General features: G+C 40.4%; 1 protein-coding gene across 3 annotated transcripts; it reads right to left on the bottom strand.

Annotated features, from left to right (window-relative positions):
* Window positions 1–9,851: 9,851 nt before the first annotated feature.
* Window positions 9,852–16,245, bottom strand: mat2al (methionine adenosyltransferase II, alpha-like). Of its 3 annotated transcripts, none has more exons than XM_055052703.1 (10): window positions 16,097–16,245; window positions 15,904–15,984; window positions 14,848–14,925; window positions 14,304–14,426; window positions 14,104–14,216; window positions 13,168–13,311; window positions 12,870–13,088; window positions 12,608–12,790; window positions 11,904–12,037; window positions 9,852–11,811 (listed from the first exon to the last, which is right to left on the bottom strand). In XM_055052703.1, exons 2-10 carry the CDS (start codon window positions 15,977–15,979, stop codon window positions 11,709–11,711), a joined length of 1,173 nt encoding a protein of 390 aa, XP_054908678.1. In that variant the 5' UTR covers window positions 15,980–15,984; window positions 16,097–16,245; the 3' UTR covers window positions 9,852–11,708. The 3 variants fall into 3 exon arrangements, with proteins under 3 accessions (XP_054908678.1, XP_054908677.1, XP_054908679.1); XM_055052702.1 differs by having other exon boundaries at window positions 15,904–15,981; XM_055052704.1 differs by having other exon boundaries at window positions 15,904–15,981; window positions 16,150–16,237.
* Between the last annotated feature and the right edge of the window lie 444 nt (window positions 16,246–16,689).

The raw sequence follows: 16,689 nt of genomic DNA, 5'->3' as shown, positions 1-16,689 counted from the left end.
GGAGTTCACGTCGATCCGGTTTTACAGTCTTTGCTCTGGTTATCACTATAGTTTTGAATCGTTTGCCTGTAGATTTCAGGGCCACACCAGGTCCAACTTTTTTTCTGTATCACTGACTTGAAGAGTCTGGACTCATTCAAAAACCGGCGAAAGATATTCTCATCTAAGTGAGATCTAATGAAGATTTTTTGACATGTTGCTGTTTTCGATCGTTTCATTTGATTCTGCCTTGCTTTCATTTTGATTTTAAAGTCTTTTAATTATTCTGATCTATCTTTACGATTTTCACCTGTAAAGATCAATTCATGCTACTTATGTAACATTTATAAAATCCTGCATCCTGTCTCTGTCGTGTCTCACTCCTGAATGCTTTCACAAATGTCACCTTGGTTTTGTAACGCTTCATTAAACAGTGCAATTAGTCAGTCTTTTCATCAAGATCATCTTTATTTTCTTGCCAAGGAGTTTCCAACGCTGATTTTTTATTTTTGTAAAGCTTGTTCTTGTCTGAGTCTTGAATTGATTTGTTTGCACACACATTACAGTTTTTTTTTTGTTTTGTTTATTTCTTTGTATTCTTACCTGAAACTGACATATATAGAGGGAACACAAACCTAAAGGAACGAGTGCGCAAATGGTAAGAATGAATGAATAAGAGAAGCTAATACAAAGGAATAAAGTAAAATGGTATGGTCAAAGTATATTAGCAATAGCAACGAAGAAATTATCAAAACAGAAAAGCAAATCATAAAGACCCACTTATACAGGTGAAGAAAGTCAGGCAAAACCTTATTCCAGTTTAATTGTCAGTAGAAATACATGTGGGTTGCTATACAGTAGAAATGAAAAATTATATACTGTATTCTGTGAGCAACACAGACTCCACATGCAGTGTCTGAGGAAGGTTGAGATTTCATAGTCAAGCGCAACAATTGCCTCCATTTCTTGTGACAATTTCCTCTTTTTCCCCACAATCCAAATGGACTTGTGGGAGGTTTGATACCACGAGACCAAACGCAAACTGCCGTACTTGATCAAAAGAATCAAGTTGACCAAACCATCCCAAAGCCGAAAGTTTAGCTTCGACCGTTTCGGGTTGCAGTTCCCTGGACGGTGCAGGTTCAGGATCTGCGCAGAAACAACAAGGTGAGTGAGTGATTATAGAAGCAAATCAAAAAGGAAGAAATGTAGCAATTTCACTTGACTTCTTTACCAAAATGTGTACGCCTCATCAACCTTTTTTGCAACAGAGGCAGACATCCACACGTGAACTTCTCTAAATGTACTTACGCACCTGACTTCAACTCAGCTGCTTGCTGATGACATGCCAGCATTTCCACGTACGGACTCTCTGCTGAGTTACAATGGCTGGCGAGGGTGATGATGGCCTGATGGCAGTCTGGCTCTCTCCTGGGAATAATCATACACACACACACACAACACAGACCTTGGTATCTGCTCGTGCTGGGCTCATTTACATGCTCATCAGTATGCATAAAATCTCTTGCTGAACTTTAATACCCGAACTGCTGCATAATACACTATAATGAGCGTAAGAGTGAATACGACAATTAGAACTCGCATTAATCACTAAAAGGGCGGGACGGGAGAGGGAAGGAAGGGAAGGACGGAGCAAAGGGAGGATGAAGAGGACTCTGGAATAAAGAAAGATCCCCAGAGAGGGAGGAGAGAGAAGGAGGGGCCTGATCGACGCATGTGAAGAGCATCAGCGAGAAGGAGAGAGCGCTGAGAGAAGGCAAAGAGTTCCTTTAACCTTCCACCAGTTTCCTCTTTCCTTCTTTTCTCCCTTTGTTCTGCTTCCTCTTTAAAGAAAGGGGATTACGCTTTCTGATGATGAATCCTCCACTCCTCTTTTTCCCCTCATTGATGTAAAATGATTTGCAGGTGATGAACATTCAGCCGAAAGCAACAAATATGATCTCAGCTGGGTTTCCATCACACCTCTGAGCCCCCCCCCACCCACCCCCAGCAAAGCTCAGGTGTAAATTTGCTCCTCAGCCTTTTCCGCTATGCTGCACTTGGTTGATGGTGTTTGCCGCACGGATGTAAGCCAGATCATTTAGTCTGTCGCTGCTCTGTCACACCTCTGGCTCTCATGTGAGCTCGGCATTAATGCTGCAATGTGCTGCTGTATTGTTCTCTGTTGTGACTTTGTCGTTACAGTAATCCTAACCCTAACCCTAAGGTTAACCCAGCCAGGATGAAAATCATCTGTCATTTTATATTTGAAGAAAAAAACGATTCACTCATACTATCCACTGCGTTTAGAAAATCACAAGCACATAAAGTTGAGGTAGAAGCAGTGGAGTTGCATATGTAAGTGGTGCTAATGATAAACTTGTCAAATCTTTTATGTCAATACCATTGATATATATATATATGACAAAAACTGTCATATAATGTGTTTGGCCTCACCTTGAACGACTGAACAACTCCAAGCCACTCTTATTCTTGATTTTCCTTGCTAAGTGTCAGCTACGCTGCAACCGACTGACTACAGCTCCACTAGTGAATCGGGAATAAAAGGCAAACATTTCCCACACAAACAGCACAGCATTCAGTCAGTTCCAGTTTTATTTTTCCAGCATTTTGCTGGAATGATCAATAATACTAATACTAGTCGTGGTTGATTCGCTAATTTAAACACCTGCTCTGCTTATGATCTTTCAGAAAAATAATTTGTGAGTCAACCTTTTACTTTTTCTTAAACTGAACTGAGACACACCAAATTCTGCAGCACATCTACATGTTAAGATTGTCAGAGTCAAGCTAGCATAACTGACCTACTTCCCTCTCCTTCGTTATGCTTTTTAGAAATTTATTGAAAAACATAACAAAAATTTAAACTGTTTCCTAACCTAGTTTTCTAGTTGACCATTAGTAGCAAACCACTGCATGTCTTTCTCTTTTATGTATCTCGAGTAAATTTATATTGACAACTTGACAGCTCAGTCCAATGGTGGTCGTCATCTGCTAGCAGCTTCTTGCCCTCCAGCAGGAAGCTGGGCGGGGTTTGGGACACGTGACGTCATGCTACAACGTGCCTATAGTAATTACCATGGTATTCTCAGCATATTCACCTACAATCCAGCTGATGTAACAAAGTTACAAATGTGCTTTTTTCAACAAAAAAAAAATCCAATTCATTTTATATTGAGCATTTGTGAATTTGATCTTATTCAGTTATTTGTTGTTTTTGCCGTTCTGCACTCTGCCTCGTTTGAGATTTTTTTGTTGTTGACTTTTGTTGGCTTTATTGAGTCTTTTCCTGTCCATGCAGAAATCCAAAGGCCACACTGTTCTGCAAACATGAACCACAAATCAGGAGAAGACTGATTCGTGAGGCCCGTTTTGTTGCCTGTCTCTGATATCATTTGTTTTATGAAACTTGACCGTCGGAGTGATCATAGCTCTGAATGTCACTCGAAATAAAGCAGAAGGTTTCGCAGTAACTTCAAGTTGCCGTAAATGTAGCAAAAATTAAGTAAACTTCTTTTCTGAAGCTGTAGCAGATTTTCCACTACGAAACATTTGAAGAACAAACACAAATTTCCTTACTTTAGTTGACGTCTTCTGCCATAAATATCATAGATTGCAGATATGGGAACTAGAATATGAGGTTTAGGGTTGGCCTGCAGCCTCAGCCAACGTTTTTTTTATCAAAACAACGGACGCTAAACATTGCAGCGTGATAGATTTATTATTATTAATAAAGACGTAACAGCATGAAACAAATTTCCCCGAGGCGACGGATGTGAACTTTGAGAACTTGATTCTTTGGCACAAGCTTCGCAGTAGAGCTCTGCGGTTTTTTATGCTGGTTCATATCCTCAATAATAAAAAGACCCCAGCTGTTTGTACATTAAACTGATTAAAACTAGAAGCTAGCTGAAGTTGAAGACAGATTACTAATAATGAAAGGTATTTTCTGGAACTTTGTTGTTGTTTTTTTTTTCAATTATAGTACATTTGTGTTTCTATGAAGAGTTTTGGAGTTCACTTTCTGTTGTTGGTGACTTCAGTTTATCAGTAAATCAGTTTTTCTGCAATCATAGCAGTGAGACACCTGAAGAAGTATCAGTAAGCTGCAGCATGAAGCATATATGACATAAATACAGAGTAATTTACTGTCTTCTTTATTAAATTACACAAAATATATTTAAAGGTCACTTTCTGAAGAGTATAACATGCCCACACACACACGCACGCACGCACGCACGCACACACGCACGCACGCACACACACACACACACATTAAATACATCTCTTTATCTAATACCCCCGTCCTTAAGCTATATATAAAATTGAAGAACTTTGACAATAGCTACGTTTACATTGCAAATGTCTGCACAACTTTATCAATATACCACTAAAGGCGAAAATACACAATTTCCCAATTACAGCGTTTCCATTAAATGGTGTGATCCTCCATCAACTTCCTGTTTTCTTCTTTGTGGTTTGCGCCAGTGGTAACATCCAGCTGTTGATGATGAAACTTGTGTGATGTGCAAAAAAAAAAAGCTTTTCCGTTGCAGATTTGCGAAGTAAACCAATTTTGATATGGCCAAGAAACACATCTTCATGGCAAAACTGTTTCTAGAAAGAAACTGCAGTTTCTATTAAGCAAATTTATTTTCAAAAATGTCAAATTGCGCATTTATGTAGTCGATGGAAACGCAGCTACTGTGAGTTTTATAAGTTCTGAGTGTTGAGACACTATAAATGGACCCAGATTCTCTGAAGTCTGTAAGACAACGTCACACTGTAGAGTCAGATTTATGTCCTCAGATCATAACTAACACACACAGCCGGTGAGCTCATCTACATTTTCGACTGCTGCTATGGAGTTGACACATTTCTTCCAGCGTTTGACCCTCCTTTGTCCTTACAGCTAAACATTGGCGCATGTGTGTGTGTGTGTGTCTGGGTGTGTGCGTGTGTGTGTGTGTGTCTGGGTGTGTGCGTGTGTGAGGGGGCGTAATATAAACTCCATCTGCATTTTCATAAATCAGACAGGCAGGTTTGTTGTCACCCAGCTGAGGGTGCCTCAGAGGAAGGCCCCGGGGTCTGTGGGGATTATGTGAGTGTGCGTAGGTGTGTGTGTGTGTGTGTGTGTGGGTGTGTGTGTGTGTGTGTGTGTGTGTCATAGCATAACACATTCTCAGTAACAGCATCAATGGCTCCTCATGGCTACAGCGTTTCATAATGTTTAAAACACATTTCCTTGTTTTTTGTCTCTGTCTGTGTCTCCATTCTCATTTCCATCCTTTATGAGTCCCATTGTCCTTTCAGTACACAAGGTTGCCATGCCTGGTACTAGGGTGAAATTTTAAGTTAAAACAAAACTGTTATTTGAGATATCAAATCTCTAATATCCATTTTATCATTTTTTGATAAAATGGATAAAATGATTAAAAAATAAATGAATTAGACGTGAATAAGTTTGTTCACGCAATGTCATTGGAAAAGCATTAATTGCTAATTCTATTAAAAGGGTGGTAGTATGTAAGATTTACTTTTTTGAGATTTAAATCATGTTATGATGTTATTCCTTCGTCAAAATCAAACATGGAGTGTTGTCTTGATTCTTACATGCCTGTTTGAGAAATCCTTTAATCTCCCGTAGCAACCATTCTGCTGTTCAAAATGCCTGGGTGGACTTAGCCCCGCCTTCGAAACAACGCTCCTCCTCAGATCTACACTTTCCAAGCTCCCGCCTCACAGAGTGTGACTCCTCCACTCAGCTCCTTCAGACTAGCCTGCATAAATTAGCAATTGTGGAACTGCACATCAGCTGAGCTCATTATATCAGCTGCTTCTTGATGAAATGCTGGTAAAAACATTGTTATAAATATTAATAAAGGAGTGTTATGATGACTTCCTGAAATCAGGATTTCAGAAAGAGCAGGAGTTTCTTAAAGAGACAGAGACAATATCAACGCGTGAATTTACAAAGTCAATTTTTTAAAAAATAATATTTGATACCTATTTTTATAACAACTGAAGGCAACAACAATGTAAAATGTAATTATGTTTGTGGCTAGAAAAACATAATACTACCTATTTCAAATTTAAAGGTGGAGTGGAGGGAGGGGGAACTTTATAGATTTATTTTTAGCTTCTCTAACTTTTGTCTCATTTCTTTATTTTTATAGTAGGTGAAACAGGGACAGAGAAGGAGAATGAATGACGGAGGGGGGGCCGGGGGGGGAAACACTGACCCAGAACCTCTGGGCATGTCACACAAGCAATTTAAATTAATTTGAGACTCTGAAACGTCTCCAAGCCCATCATTTAGCACACGGCGTCGCGCTTTGTTCCTCCCCAATTACACAAAGGGAGTTTTAAACTGTTATTAATCCGCAACCTCTTCTCCTAAAAGTTTGGTTCCCAGTGCGAAGGGGTCCCCCCTCCGCCCCACCAGCCCATCCTCCAACTTCTTCCCAAAGATAGCGATGGCGTTTTAAGAGTACGAGTTCCATTTGATCTGATCCAGAGAGTTTGCGGTGGTGAAACTGATCCCCGCGGTAGATGCGCCGACAGGCCCAGGGAGCCAGCAGCCGAATGAATTAGGCAGGGATGGGAGGGGAGAAGAAGATGACTTTCTGTTTGGTCTAGGCTCTAAATAATACAGCACGATGACAGCCAGCAAACAAAAGCGTTTGTGTTGTGGCTGAGCGATACCGTGTACAGGATCCACGGAGGAATGGTTGAATTACAGCTGGGATGGAAACATCTTTTTTTATGCTTTGTTGGCTCTTAAAGATTGATAGGAAGGGGAAAGGAGAGAGCAGCGCAGTGTGTGTGTGTGTGTGTGTGTGTGTGTGTGTGTGTGTGTGTGTGTGTGTGTGTGTGTGTGTGTGTGTGTGTGTGTGTGTGTGTGAGAAACTGTCTCAAACAAAGCTAAGCTAAGCAAAGAAAGCGCTCAAGCAGAGAGGACACTTGTCTCACTTCTTCTTCTTCTCTTTTTTTTTTTTCAGCGCTGCTTCAGGGCGAAAGACAACAAATGACTTTCAAGTAATAGTATCCATATTGCCCCCTGAATGTGATTAAACATAAATGTGGGAAGTCTCGGCTCTGAGATTTGTCCCTGAATTATTGACAACGCTATATTATTACGCTCGCGCGCAAAGTATTCCATCTTACAATGCTCATTTCACCCCACGTGCATTTTTTTAAACATTTCTGCATCAGAAAAATAATTGAAACGCCTGTGAGCTGCTGAATATTTAATTTACCTCCACCACTTTTTTGTGTAAATTTCACAGGCTTAATAATGACTTTATGCGCCCCCCTCATTCCCCTCATCCCACTCATCCCCCTCCCAAAAAAGAGATGAATTTTTTAGGCATTTTAAATAATTAAGCCCGAAGTGTTTGGATGGCGGCTGAGTCTCGATAAACTAATCTGAGACTGATGGGCGCAGAAGGGAGCGAGGGAAAATGGGGTCTGAGAGGGACATTAGAAATGAATTATTTTATCAGCTTCTATTTATTATTAACACCGAGAGATCCCATTAGCATTCATAGACAAAGGGGCTCCTGGGAGGGGGCCCTGTGGATTTCAAGGTGATACATTAAAACAGAAAAGTTAAAGATGGGGGGCAGGAGGGAAGTATCCGTGGCGGTCCATGATCTGCATACGAGCAAACATCTTTTAGCCAGTGAAGTCAGCAGGGTTTCTTAAGGTGGATTTTCTTATAATAGGGAAATAACGTCCTTTTCCAAACTTTCAAGGTTCTAGTCTCAGAGTAGTATGCTAGCGGCTAACGGTTACTAAACCAAGATATCTGCAAAATCTATAGAACTCTTTGTTACCACAACAATATTCATTGCTATTTTGGTTTGTGACACATCTTATTCACTTACATAGACAAAAATTAAACTTGGCTGAGCTGTGGCGGTAGGCACCGCACATCCTGGCAGATATGGTCTCGTTTCTGGTGACAGCGGTTGATTGTCTTGTTGAAAAAAATCAATATCGCAGTATCAAATAGTGACGTCACTTAAGTGAACTTGTTCACCGCGAGGCATTATGTGGTCCATACAGGATGCTGTGATGTTAATTTAGCCACAAAAAAGAAGGTTGCTGTTGCGGCATATGTTTTGTTGTTTTAGCATTTTTAAAATATTTCTCTTTGTATTAAAACGAAATTCTTACTTTTGCACGTAATAATTAAGTTCTTAAGAAAAATCACCAGGAGGAAATAGTTAAAATCTTGAAAAGCCAATGTTCAGTTGAACCACTGCAGTTCTTATTTGTGTATTAAAGTATTTTTATTTACACTTGGAGGCTGATTTCAGACTGCTTTTTGTCTGCCTAAAAATGTTTACATGTATATATTTTTTGACTCACTATGCATACATTACGACATTTTTTTTTTTTGGTCTATTTATGAAAATAGAGTAATTCTGGTCACTGTAAGAGGAAAAATATATAGTATATAGATTGAACCATAATTAGTATGTAGAGATACTGGACTTTGGACCTGAAATACTTGGGTATGAAACAATAAAATCTGAAAAAGTGTAGAATGGCAAAGGGTTGGAACGACCAACAACTGACTCTACTATCCTTTTATCATTTAACCAAATTCAGTAAGATAAGTATTTCTACCTGTGGAGGAATCTTTGAGGAAAGAACAAAAAAGAAAAAAATGATCCAATCTCCATCTGTTTGATGAGAGTGAGGGCCTGCTATCCTGAGCTGAAGAGTCAGATCCCTTTTTCCTTCAGATCTAATAAAAAAGCTTTTAAAAAAACCCATATAGTTCCGATCTCATTTCCATCTCAGCCAACAGCAGCATGCACACACACACACACACACACACACCACACACACACACAGACACACACACACACACACACACACACACACACACACACACACACACACACACACACACTCACTGGGCCTTTTATGAAAATATCCTAAAGTCAATCAGGTTCTGCAAATTTTATGAGCTGGCCGTCGCCCTTCTGAATTTCTTAACAGGTTGTCAAAGTAATCAAGGAGCTCTGAGCGCTGAATCAGAAAATCAGCTCCTCCAGCCTGTTATTAACAGACCGTTCCCTCGTCTCGACCCTTCGCTGCTGCTGTCCTCCTCCTCCTCCAGCAGGCATGTGTGGTCGCTCCAACAGCCTCATAACCACAAAATTCAGGGGTGAAATGCAAGCTTGTTCCTTATTATTACACACGCCGAGAGAACTTTAAAGGAGAAACAGAATAAGATCAAATCTTCCTGCTGCCGCAGGGCCGCAGTAACAAAGACGTGCGTCAGTTTTGGTGCCATAAAGAAAAATGATTTTACTCATGAAAATTATGATACCAGCGAGTGTGAATTAGTGCGCTCTATTATGTATTTATGCTTTAAGGCACTTTGAACGACATTGTTGCTGAAATGTGTTACGTAAATAAACAATTGATTTATTGAATAAGAATATGACAAAAATAAAATGACCAATTGTCAAAGAAAATAGAAATCTGGAAGCACAAGGAGCACTACATGGTGGGCAAAAGTGAAATCCAGCAAGTCGTGACCGAAAATGAGGAGCTTACATATCAGGCATCTCTATTCCACTGGAATCGAGAACCGATGGAAGATCGTTAATGAGCTGCAGCTGTGAGACCAGACATGGAGACGGGAGAAAGAGAGGAGGAGGAAGAAAACAGGAAACAGAAAAAAGACATTTAACGCGGACAAGAATTACGTAAACATAAAGACTGGCAAGTGTGATCCAATCATAATTAAATAAGCAGCAAAAAATAAGAAAACTTAAGTGAAAGCAAAAGAAAAGAACTAATAAAAGGATGAACAGAACACAAAAAGATCTGCCAGAATTATGTCACTTTATTATAATGAATCCGTTTTGGCTGCCAAGTGGGGCATCAGCATTCAATATGGCCGCATGAAAACATAAACTGGGGTTTTAGTCTAGTTTATGTATCTGGGGGAAATGAATAAAACCAAACCCATTTGAGAAACAATAAGGCCGAGTTGGGGTTTGCCAGCAACATGTCACCATGACAACAAAGAGGACTCTTCATTGGATAAATACAGGCAAAATAAAAGGTAGCTGAATTTCCTGGAAATTTGCAATTGTAATTCAAGATACTTTGAAGAAACATCAACCGAGGATTTTCCTGAGCTCCTCTCTGCATTTTCTTAGAATCGCTTTCAATTTTTGGATATTTTTTTTCTTCCAATCTCCAGGCTCCCTCTGTTCTGCCGTGGAGGTTGTTGGGTAATATCAGCGGATGTGTGAGCGCCTGGAGTGGTGGAGCTCCTCTGTGACCAAATATTCATCTCCTCTCCACACCCAAAAGAACCCATTAATATTTCCAATTAATGCAAATAACCTTAAATGATGAATAATTGTCCCCCGTATCAGGATTCAATTACCTTTTAAACACTGTCGAATTGCTGATTGAAAATTAGGAATAATTATTTTCTAGAAAAAAAAAGTGTCTCCAGTAATCAGGAGAGAGAGGTAAAAGATTTCACCACAGCATCGCCAGTACTCTGTCTCTACAACGTCACTAATTATGATTAACTAAAATAACAAAAACTGAATATTTTAGTTAACCGAAACAATTGATGTTTTTAACTTCACAGTTAAAGTTGGGACACACCTTTGAGGGGAATAGCCTCAACATCCTCACCAGTGTTCATAATTTTGTTTCAGTCTCACACAATGTTTCGCCACATATCACAGAGTTCAGTCCTCTGATGACATCACAGCATCCTCTTGTTACTCCCAACAGCCTGCTGGGTAAATTACGCAGCGCTCTCAGAGGTGTGGTTGGTTTTCTCCCACTTGGAAAAACAGATCACATTGGACGTGTGCATGGTGAACTCAGCACAACATCACATTACAAGTCACGGCTTCTTGGAAGCAGCTGATCTAACTGTTTGGTCAGTGTGCATCAGTTTCTTTGAACCCAGCAGCTACAAATGACTAACTGATGACTGAAAAGAGCGTCAAGGCCAAAGGTTCAACGTGCCCCTCATGTGTGAAACAACAGCACCATCTGCAGGTGGAGGATATACTGAGCTGAACATGCAAGAAAAAAAAAAAAGTCTGCGTTTCCCATGTAAAAAACAGCTGTTCAGTGACGGCTTCAGAGGTTTACTGTATCAGAGAACTACAGGCGAAGTGGAGATCAAGGAGGACAGCGGACGAGTCGGGGAGAAGGTTGTGGCAAAGTTTAAAACAAAAATTAGGTCACAATCGAATATATTCAAGGAACAAAAGAAAAAAAGAAAAAAGTCACAGAATCATTAAATCCATTTACTGGATGTGAAATGAGGTCATAAGTTCATTATCATTTTCTATTTTATTAGAAGGTAGTTAGCGTTAGCCTCAACCACCTCGAGTCACAGAATGAAATGCGACGCAATGTCTAAACTACAAAGAATACAAACTTTAAGACCTATGATTAACAAATTTAAGACCTACTTACAATTTCTAAATGAATTTGAGACATTTTAAGACTTTAATTTTAGATAAGTGAATTTAAGACTTTTAAGAATCTGCCAAACATACGGATATTCAAAGGGTGTCTACGACTGTATATTGGTTTAAATAAATCTTCATCTGTGATTTCATTAGTAAACAAAGAAATAAATCAATAACACTAAAACATATATTGCTAATGATCTTAGGTATATCTGTTAATATCTTGAGTTAAAACACAAGTTTCTTTGGTTGTTCCCAGGGAAACTCTTTCCTTCCAAAGTGACCGTAGCAGGCCGTGGCCTGGTATATCGGCCGCTTTAGTCCCAGCTCTCTGTAAATGACAGGAAACAGCGTCACACACGCAGGTTTTACTTCAGGGCTCATACGTAATGAGATTGGGGAGGTGGGAGGGACTTTATGTACCTCACAACGACTCCAGGTCGGAGGTCAAAGTTCTTCTTCACTATCTGCAGCAGCTCATCTTCGTCCCTGTCCGAAGTGCCGTAGTGGAAGACGGTGATGGAGAGCGGGTGACTCACGGCGATGGCGTACGAGATCTGAGAGGAATACCACGAAAAGCATCACGAACTGCACTATTTGGCCGTTCCAAAATAAATCTGCTTACTGGAAACATGGCAATTTCGAAATAAACTCATTTATCAATAAAAAAAGATTTGGCGTAGGGATGAGATGTTTGTTTTTAGCTGTATTCAAGTTGGTTTAATTTGCAAAGCTGCTAATTTTTTCACACCACATGAGTCACATGACCAACAACCAGAAGTTGCCACTAGTGCAAGCCAAGCAGAGGATGACAGAAAGTTAGCAGGATGACGGGCCAGCATGTTTTCCAACAGCTTATTGATTGAACAAATGTATTCAGGTGTGACTTTTAATCGCGTTTCTTATGTAATGAAAACACAGCAATTGCAACATTGTGTTTTTTCGTCAGTAGCGTAATATCGACAAGGTTTTGTGCACATCTAATTTAACTTTTAACATTTATTTTTTACACAAAAACATGGTGGACTGCACTAGTGCCCTTACTACCAAGCTTGGTGTGGGTTTTCTGGAGGAAACCCTGCATATCATTTCTTTTACAGTTACCAGGAACACTGTGTGGGTCTCACCTGAACGAGGGCCCTCTTGCACAGCCCCGCTTTGACCAGAGACTTGGCGACCCAACGGGCCGCATAGGCACCTGACCGATCCACTTTGGAATAGTCCTTCCCGGAAAAAGCTCCACCTCCGTGGCCGCCCCACCCTCCGTAGGTGTCCACGATGATTTTACGTCCCGTGAGTCCTGCGTCACCCTGTAGGCATAGATAACATATCCCCAACATGTTGCGTTCTAAAAAGATCTTTCACGCCTGTAGTTGTGTCGACGCCAACCTGTGGGCCTCCCATTAGAAACTTGCCACTCGGCAGCAGGTGGTAGATGGTTTTCTCATCCAGATACTTGGCAGGAACGACAACTTTCACCACCTTCTCCATCAGGTTGTGCCTGATCTCCTGCAGGGTGATGTCGGGGCTGTGCTGCACGGAGATGACCACGGTGTGGACGCGCAGCGGCTCCAGGGCGCCCTCGCTGTCTCGGTACTCCACCGTAACCTGACGGTCCGCGACAGAGACAACGAGGCTAACGAAAACAGAACAACGACACAAAATGTTGAAGGGTAAGTTTCCACACCTGTGACTTGGAGTCTGGTAGTATCCAAGGACACTCTCCGTTAAGCGAAAGCTCCCTCATCCTGTGGTTGAGTTTGTGAGCCAGCAGGAGGGTTAGAGGCATGCACTCCTCTGTCTCGTCAGTGGCGTAGCCAAACATCAAGCCCTGGAAATAAAAACATCATGTGATTGAAGGCGTCCAATGCCTTTTGGTCTGGATTTCAACAAAAACTAACAGATTGATATGCTTTGATTGAAGCCTTCCATTATAGATCTGTCGGCATTTCCTCGTTTGCCCCTGCCTGCTCCTTCCCCAGCTGCATCCACTCACCTGTAATTAGCTCTTCTGATTGTATTGTCATTGTTTTCTTCATTAAGCTCTGCTGTTCCTCTCCTGATCCTGTTTTCTGAACGTCTTTTGCTCGTTTGAATACACTTTGATCAAGTTCATTCATGACTCCAGTCCTTGAATGAACTCCATGGTCCTACCATTAATAAGTCTATCCCAATAAGCAATTAATCTCATAATAAATTCAGATGAGCTCAAAAATTTCCATTCTGATGATTAATACTTTTTGAAGGGCAAGTCTGTTTACAACGACTTCATAACCCGTGTTATTTACAGTTTTGGCTGTTTGTGATTTTTATTTGTTTGTTGTTGTCAAGTTTTATTTGGCAATAAATTTTCACTTACCCATGACAGACGCAAGAAAGCTGGCTGGCTGGCATGCTAGTCAGGGTATATTAACAGCTACTCAGTGGTATGAGAATGTACGAGATTAAATAGTCCTGCCACAACAAATTTAAAACTTTTAATATAAGCCAAATTAAATTTTTTTAAAATTAATTGAAGACATTTGAAGGCTTTAATTTTTGATATATAAATTTAAGACTTTTTGAGGATGCTCAGACTCTCTTTAAATCACGTGCATTAACAGTATAAGGTCAGATGCTGAACCTGATCCCCAGCCCCAATGTCCTCCTGATCTCTTCCTTCAAACACACAGTCTGATATCTCCCCGGCCTGCGGCTCCAGGGCCACCAGCACGTTGCAGGTCTTGTAGTCGAAACCTGAAGACAAAAACAAGCCGAAAGGTTTTTGATCTATTGCCTGATTTTCTGGGGACATTCCTGCAAACGTCCACAAATAAGTCATACCTTTCGACGAGTCATCGTAGCCGATCTTCTTGATGGTTTCTCGGACGACGGACTGAAGATCCACGATGGCTTTAGAGGTCACTTCTCCAACCAGTAAAATCATGCCAGTCTTTGCCACACACTCTGGAATCAGGATTTAGCCAATCTCTTACGTTTTTGTTTAATGTGACAGAGTTTCCAAAGTTAACATGTTTTAATAAGCAGATTTAACATGGCTGCCAACAACAGTATTCTACAGGGAATAATGCATAATATATCAGAATCCACATCGTACCAATTTAATAAGTAAAACTGAGCCAATATTAACAAACGATGTTTATTTCCGTCCCATTGCTGTTTGTGTTCGTGGAGGTGGTATTTGTTTGGTCATGTGGCTGTGATAGTGATGCAGCAAAGGATTATGGGGTGTTTAACTGAAGTACAGAAATATATGATAGTGCTGCTGTGTTGTTTTTTTTTTCTCAAATGGTGTTAAAAGGGAGGAAAAATATATACGAGAGATGATTACAGAACATCATTTATGAGATTAGTGAAGTTCACTCACCACAGGCCACCTTAGAGTCCGGGTCCTGACTCAGGTAAGCATCCAGGACGGCGTCGCTGATCTGATCGCACATTTTATCTGCAGAAACAAAAGACATCAAGTTTAAATAGAGAACGGGAACAGAAGTGTCCGTAAAACAATCAGACACTCACCGGTCTTCACTGAAATAATATATATTTGTTTAATCGCTGAGTCATTAAAGCAATCATTAAATTATTATAAAGTTGAAGTATGTAAGTTTTATGACAAGATCTTTTTTTACATGTTTGTTCAAACTCATTATGTCGTGACATTGTGGTATGACACAGATAATCTGAAAAAAGATAATCTATGTATTTTTTTAATTTTTTTTTATCAGAAGTGACGTATTTCTTCAAACGGAGGAGGTGGAGAATCTTTTCACTGATTTTCTACTACCTTACTGATTTACTGATTTTCTACTACCTTACTACCAAGCTTGGTGTGGTTTTCTGGAGGAAACCCTGCGTATCATTTCTTTTACAGTTACCAGGAACACTGTGTGGGTCTCACCTGAACGAGGGCCCTCTTGCACAGCCCCGCTTGACCAGAAACAACAATGAGATTAGTGATTGTATATAGTTTTAACAGCTATATATATATATATATATATATATATATATATATATATATATATATATATATATATATATATATATATATATATACCTTTTAAAATAAAAGTTGGCACTTTTGGACCTCCATACAATGTTCTGAACCGTTTCCATTCGACTTTCTTTCGCATGAAAATTTTGTGGCATAAACTGAACGTTTAGTCCGTTTTCCTCTGTAAGCGCCATTGAAATGACTACAGCATACTAACTCAGAGTTAGTATGATACATGCAGTATCGTTTTCAGAACAGCTCGACCGAATCCGCACATGTGCAGACAGTGTGTTCTGCAGCCTTCCTTCGCCATTGTGTGTGTGTGTGTGTGTGTGTGTGCGTGTGCGTGTGTGTGTGTGTGTGTGTGTGTGTGTGTGTGTGTGCGTGTGCGTGTGCTCTGTGTCGGTCTTTGTGCTGTGAGTGGAACAGTACCGGAGTGTCCTTCCCCCACAGACTCGGACGTGAACAGGAAAGTCTTCCCGCTGCGCTTTCCTCTGCTGGGGTTCATCTCTGCTGGAGAGAGACGCAGGTTTAGCGGAGTTCAAACGTGGCGACGCAGAGTTACGAAAAAAAAAAATTAGAGCTGGATTTGTGACCGCAGCGGCTGTAAAAAGCAATGATTTACTAAGTGTGGAGTTTGAAGCTCATGTTGGTTTTAGATAAGTCAGCAGGACGAACTTTTTTTCCCCTTCAGCGCCGGAGCGGAAGTGAGCTGCTGTAAATCATCTCGGTGAAAGTTTGCAGGGCCTTTCCGAACCCTCCAGGAATGCTTGTCAGGAGAGGAGCCGCTGGGTGTCGCTGTGGTGTTACATTTAACTGAAACCAGAGCATTTTGACTACAGTGAAATGCATGTAATATTAGTTTCTATGGTAGACCATTGCTGCCATGTGTTGCTCTCTGTGCGGTTTGTGGACTGAAATCTCGAGTTGAGAGAACATGGCCTGCAAACACACACGGTTGGTATAAAAAAAAGATAAAACATTTTTCTTAAGATTTTGACTTTGACCAGAAGGCTAAAGTCAAAATGAATTCTGAAAAAATAAGAATTATTATTATTTCTTTTTTGTCAGTGGTCTTTATCCACTGGTGTAGATGGACACTTGTTTAAAAAAAACACCAGCAAGTTGCTTGATCTTAGACAAAAAAAAAATCTTCCGGCCCAGAAAGCAAACAAATCATGCCAAAAATGTTACAAACTGTACTCCTACGTCATAATA

This window comes from Poeciliopsis prolifica, unplaced genomic scaffold (assembly GCF_027474105.1).
Source record: "Poeciliopsis prolifica strain line A6 unplaced genomic scaffold, Auburn_PproV2 SCAFFOLD035, whole genome shotgun sequence".
Lineage (NCBI taxonomy): Eukaryota > Metazoa > Chordata > Actinopteri > Cyprinodontiformes > Poeciliidae > Poeciliopsis > Poeciliopsis prolifica.
The sequence above is the reverse complement of the archived record's forward strand: the minus strand, read 5'-3'. Positions and strand labels throughout refer to the sequence as shown.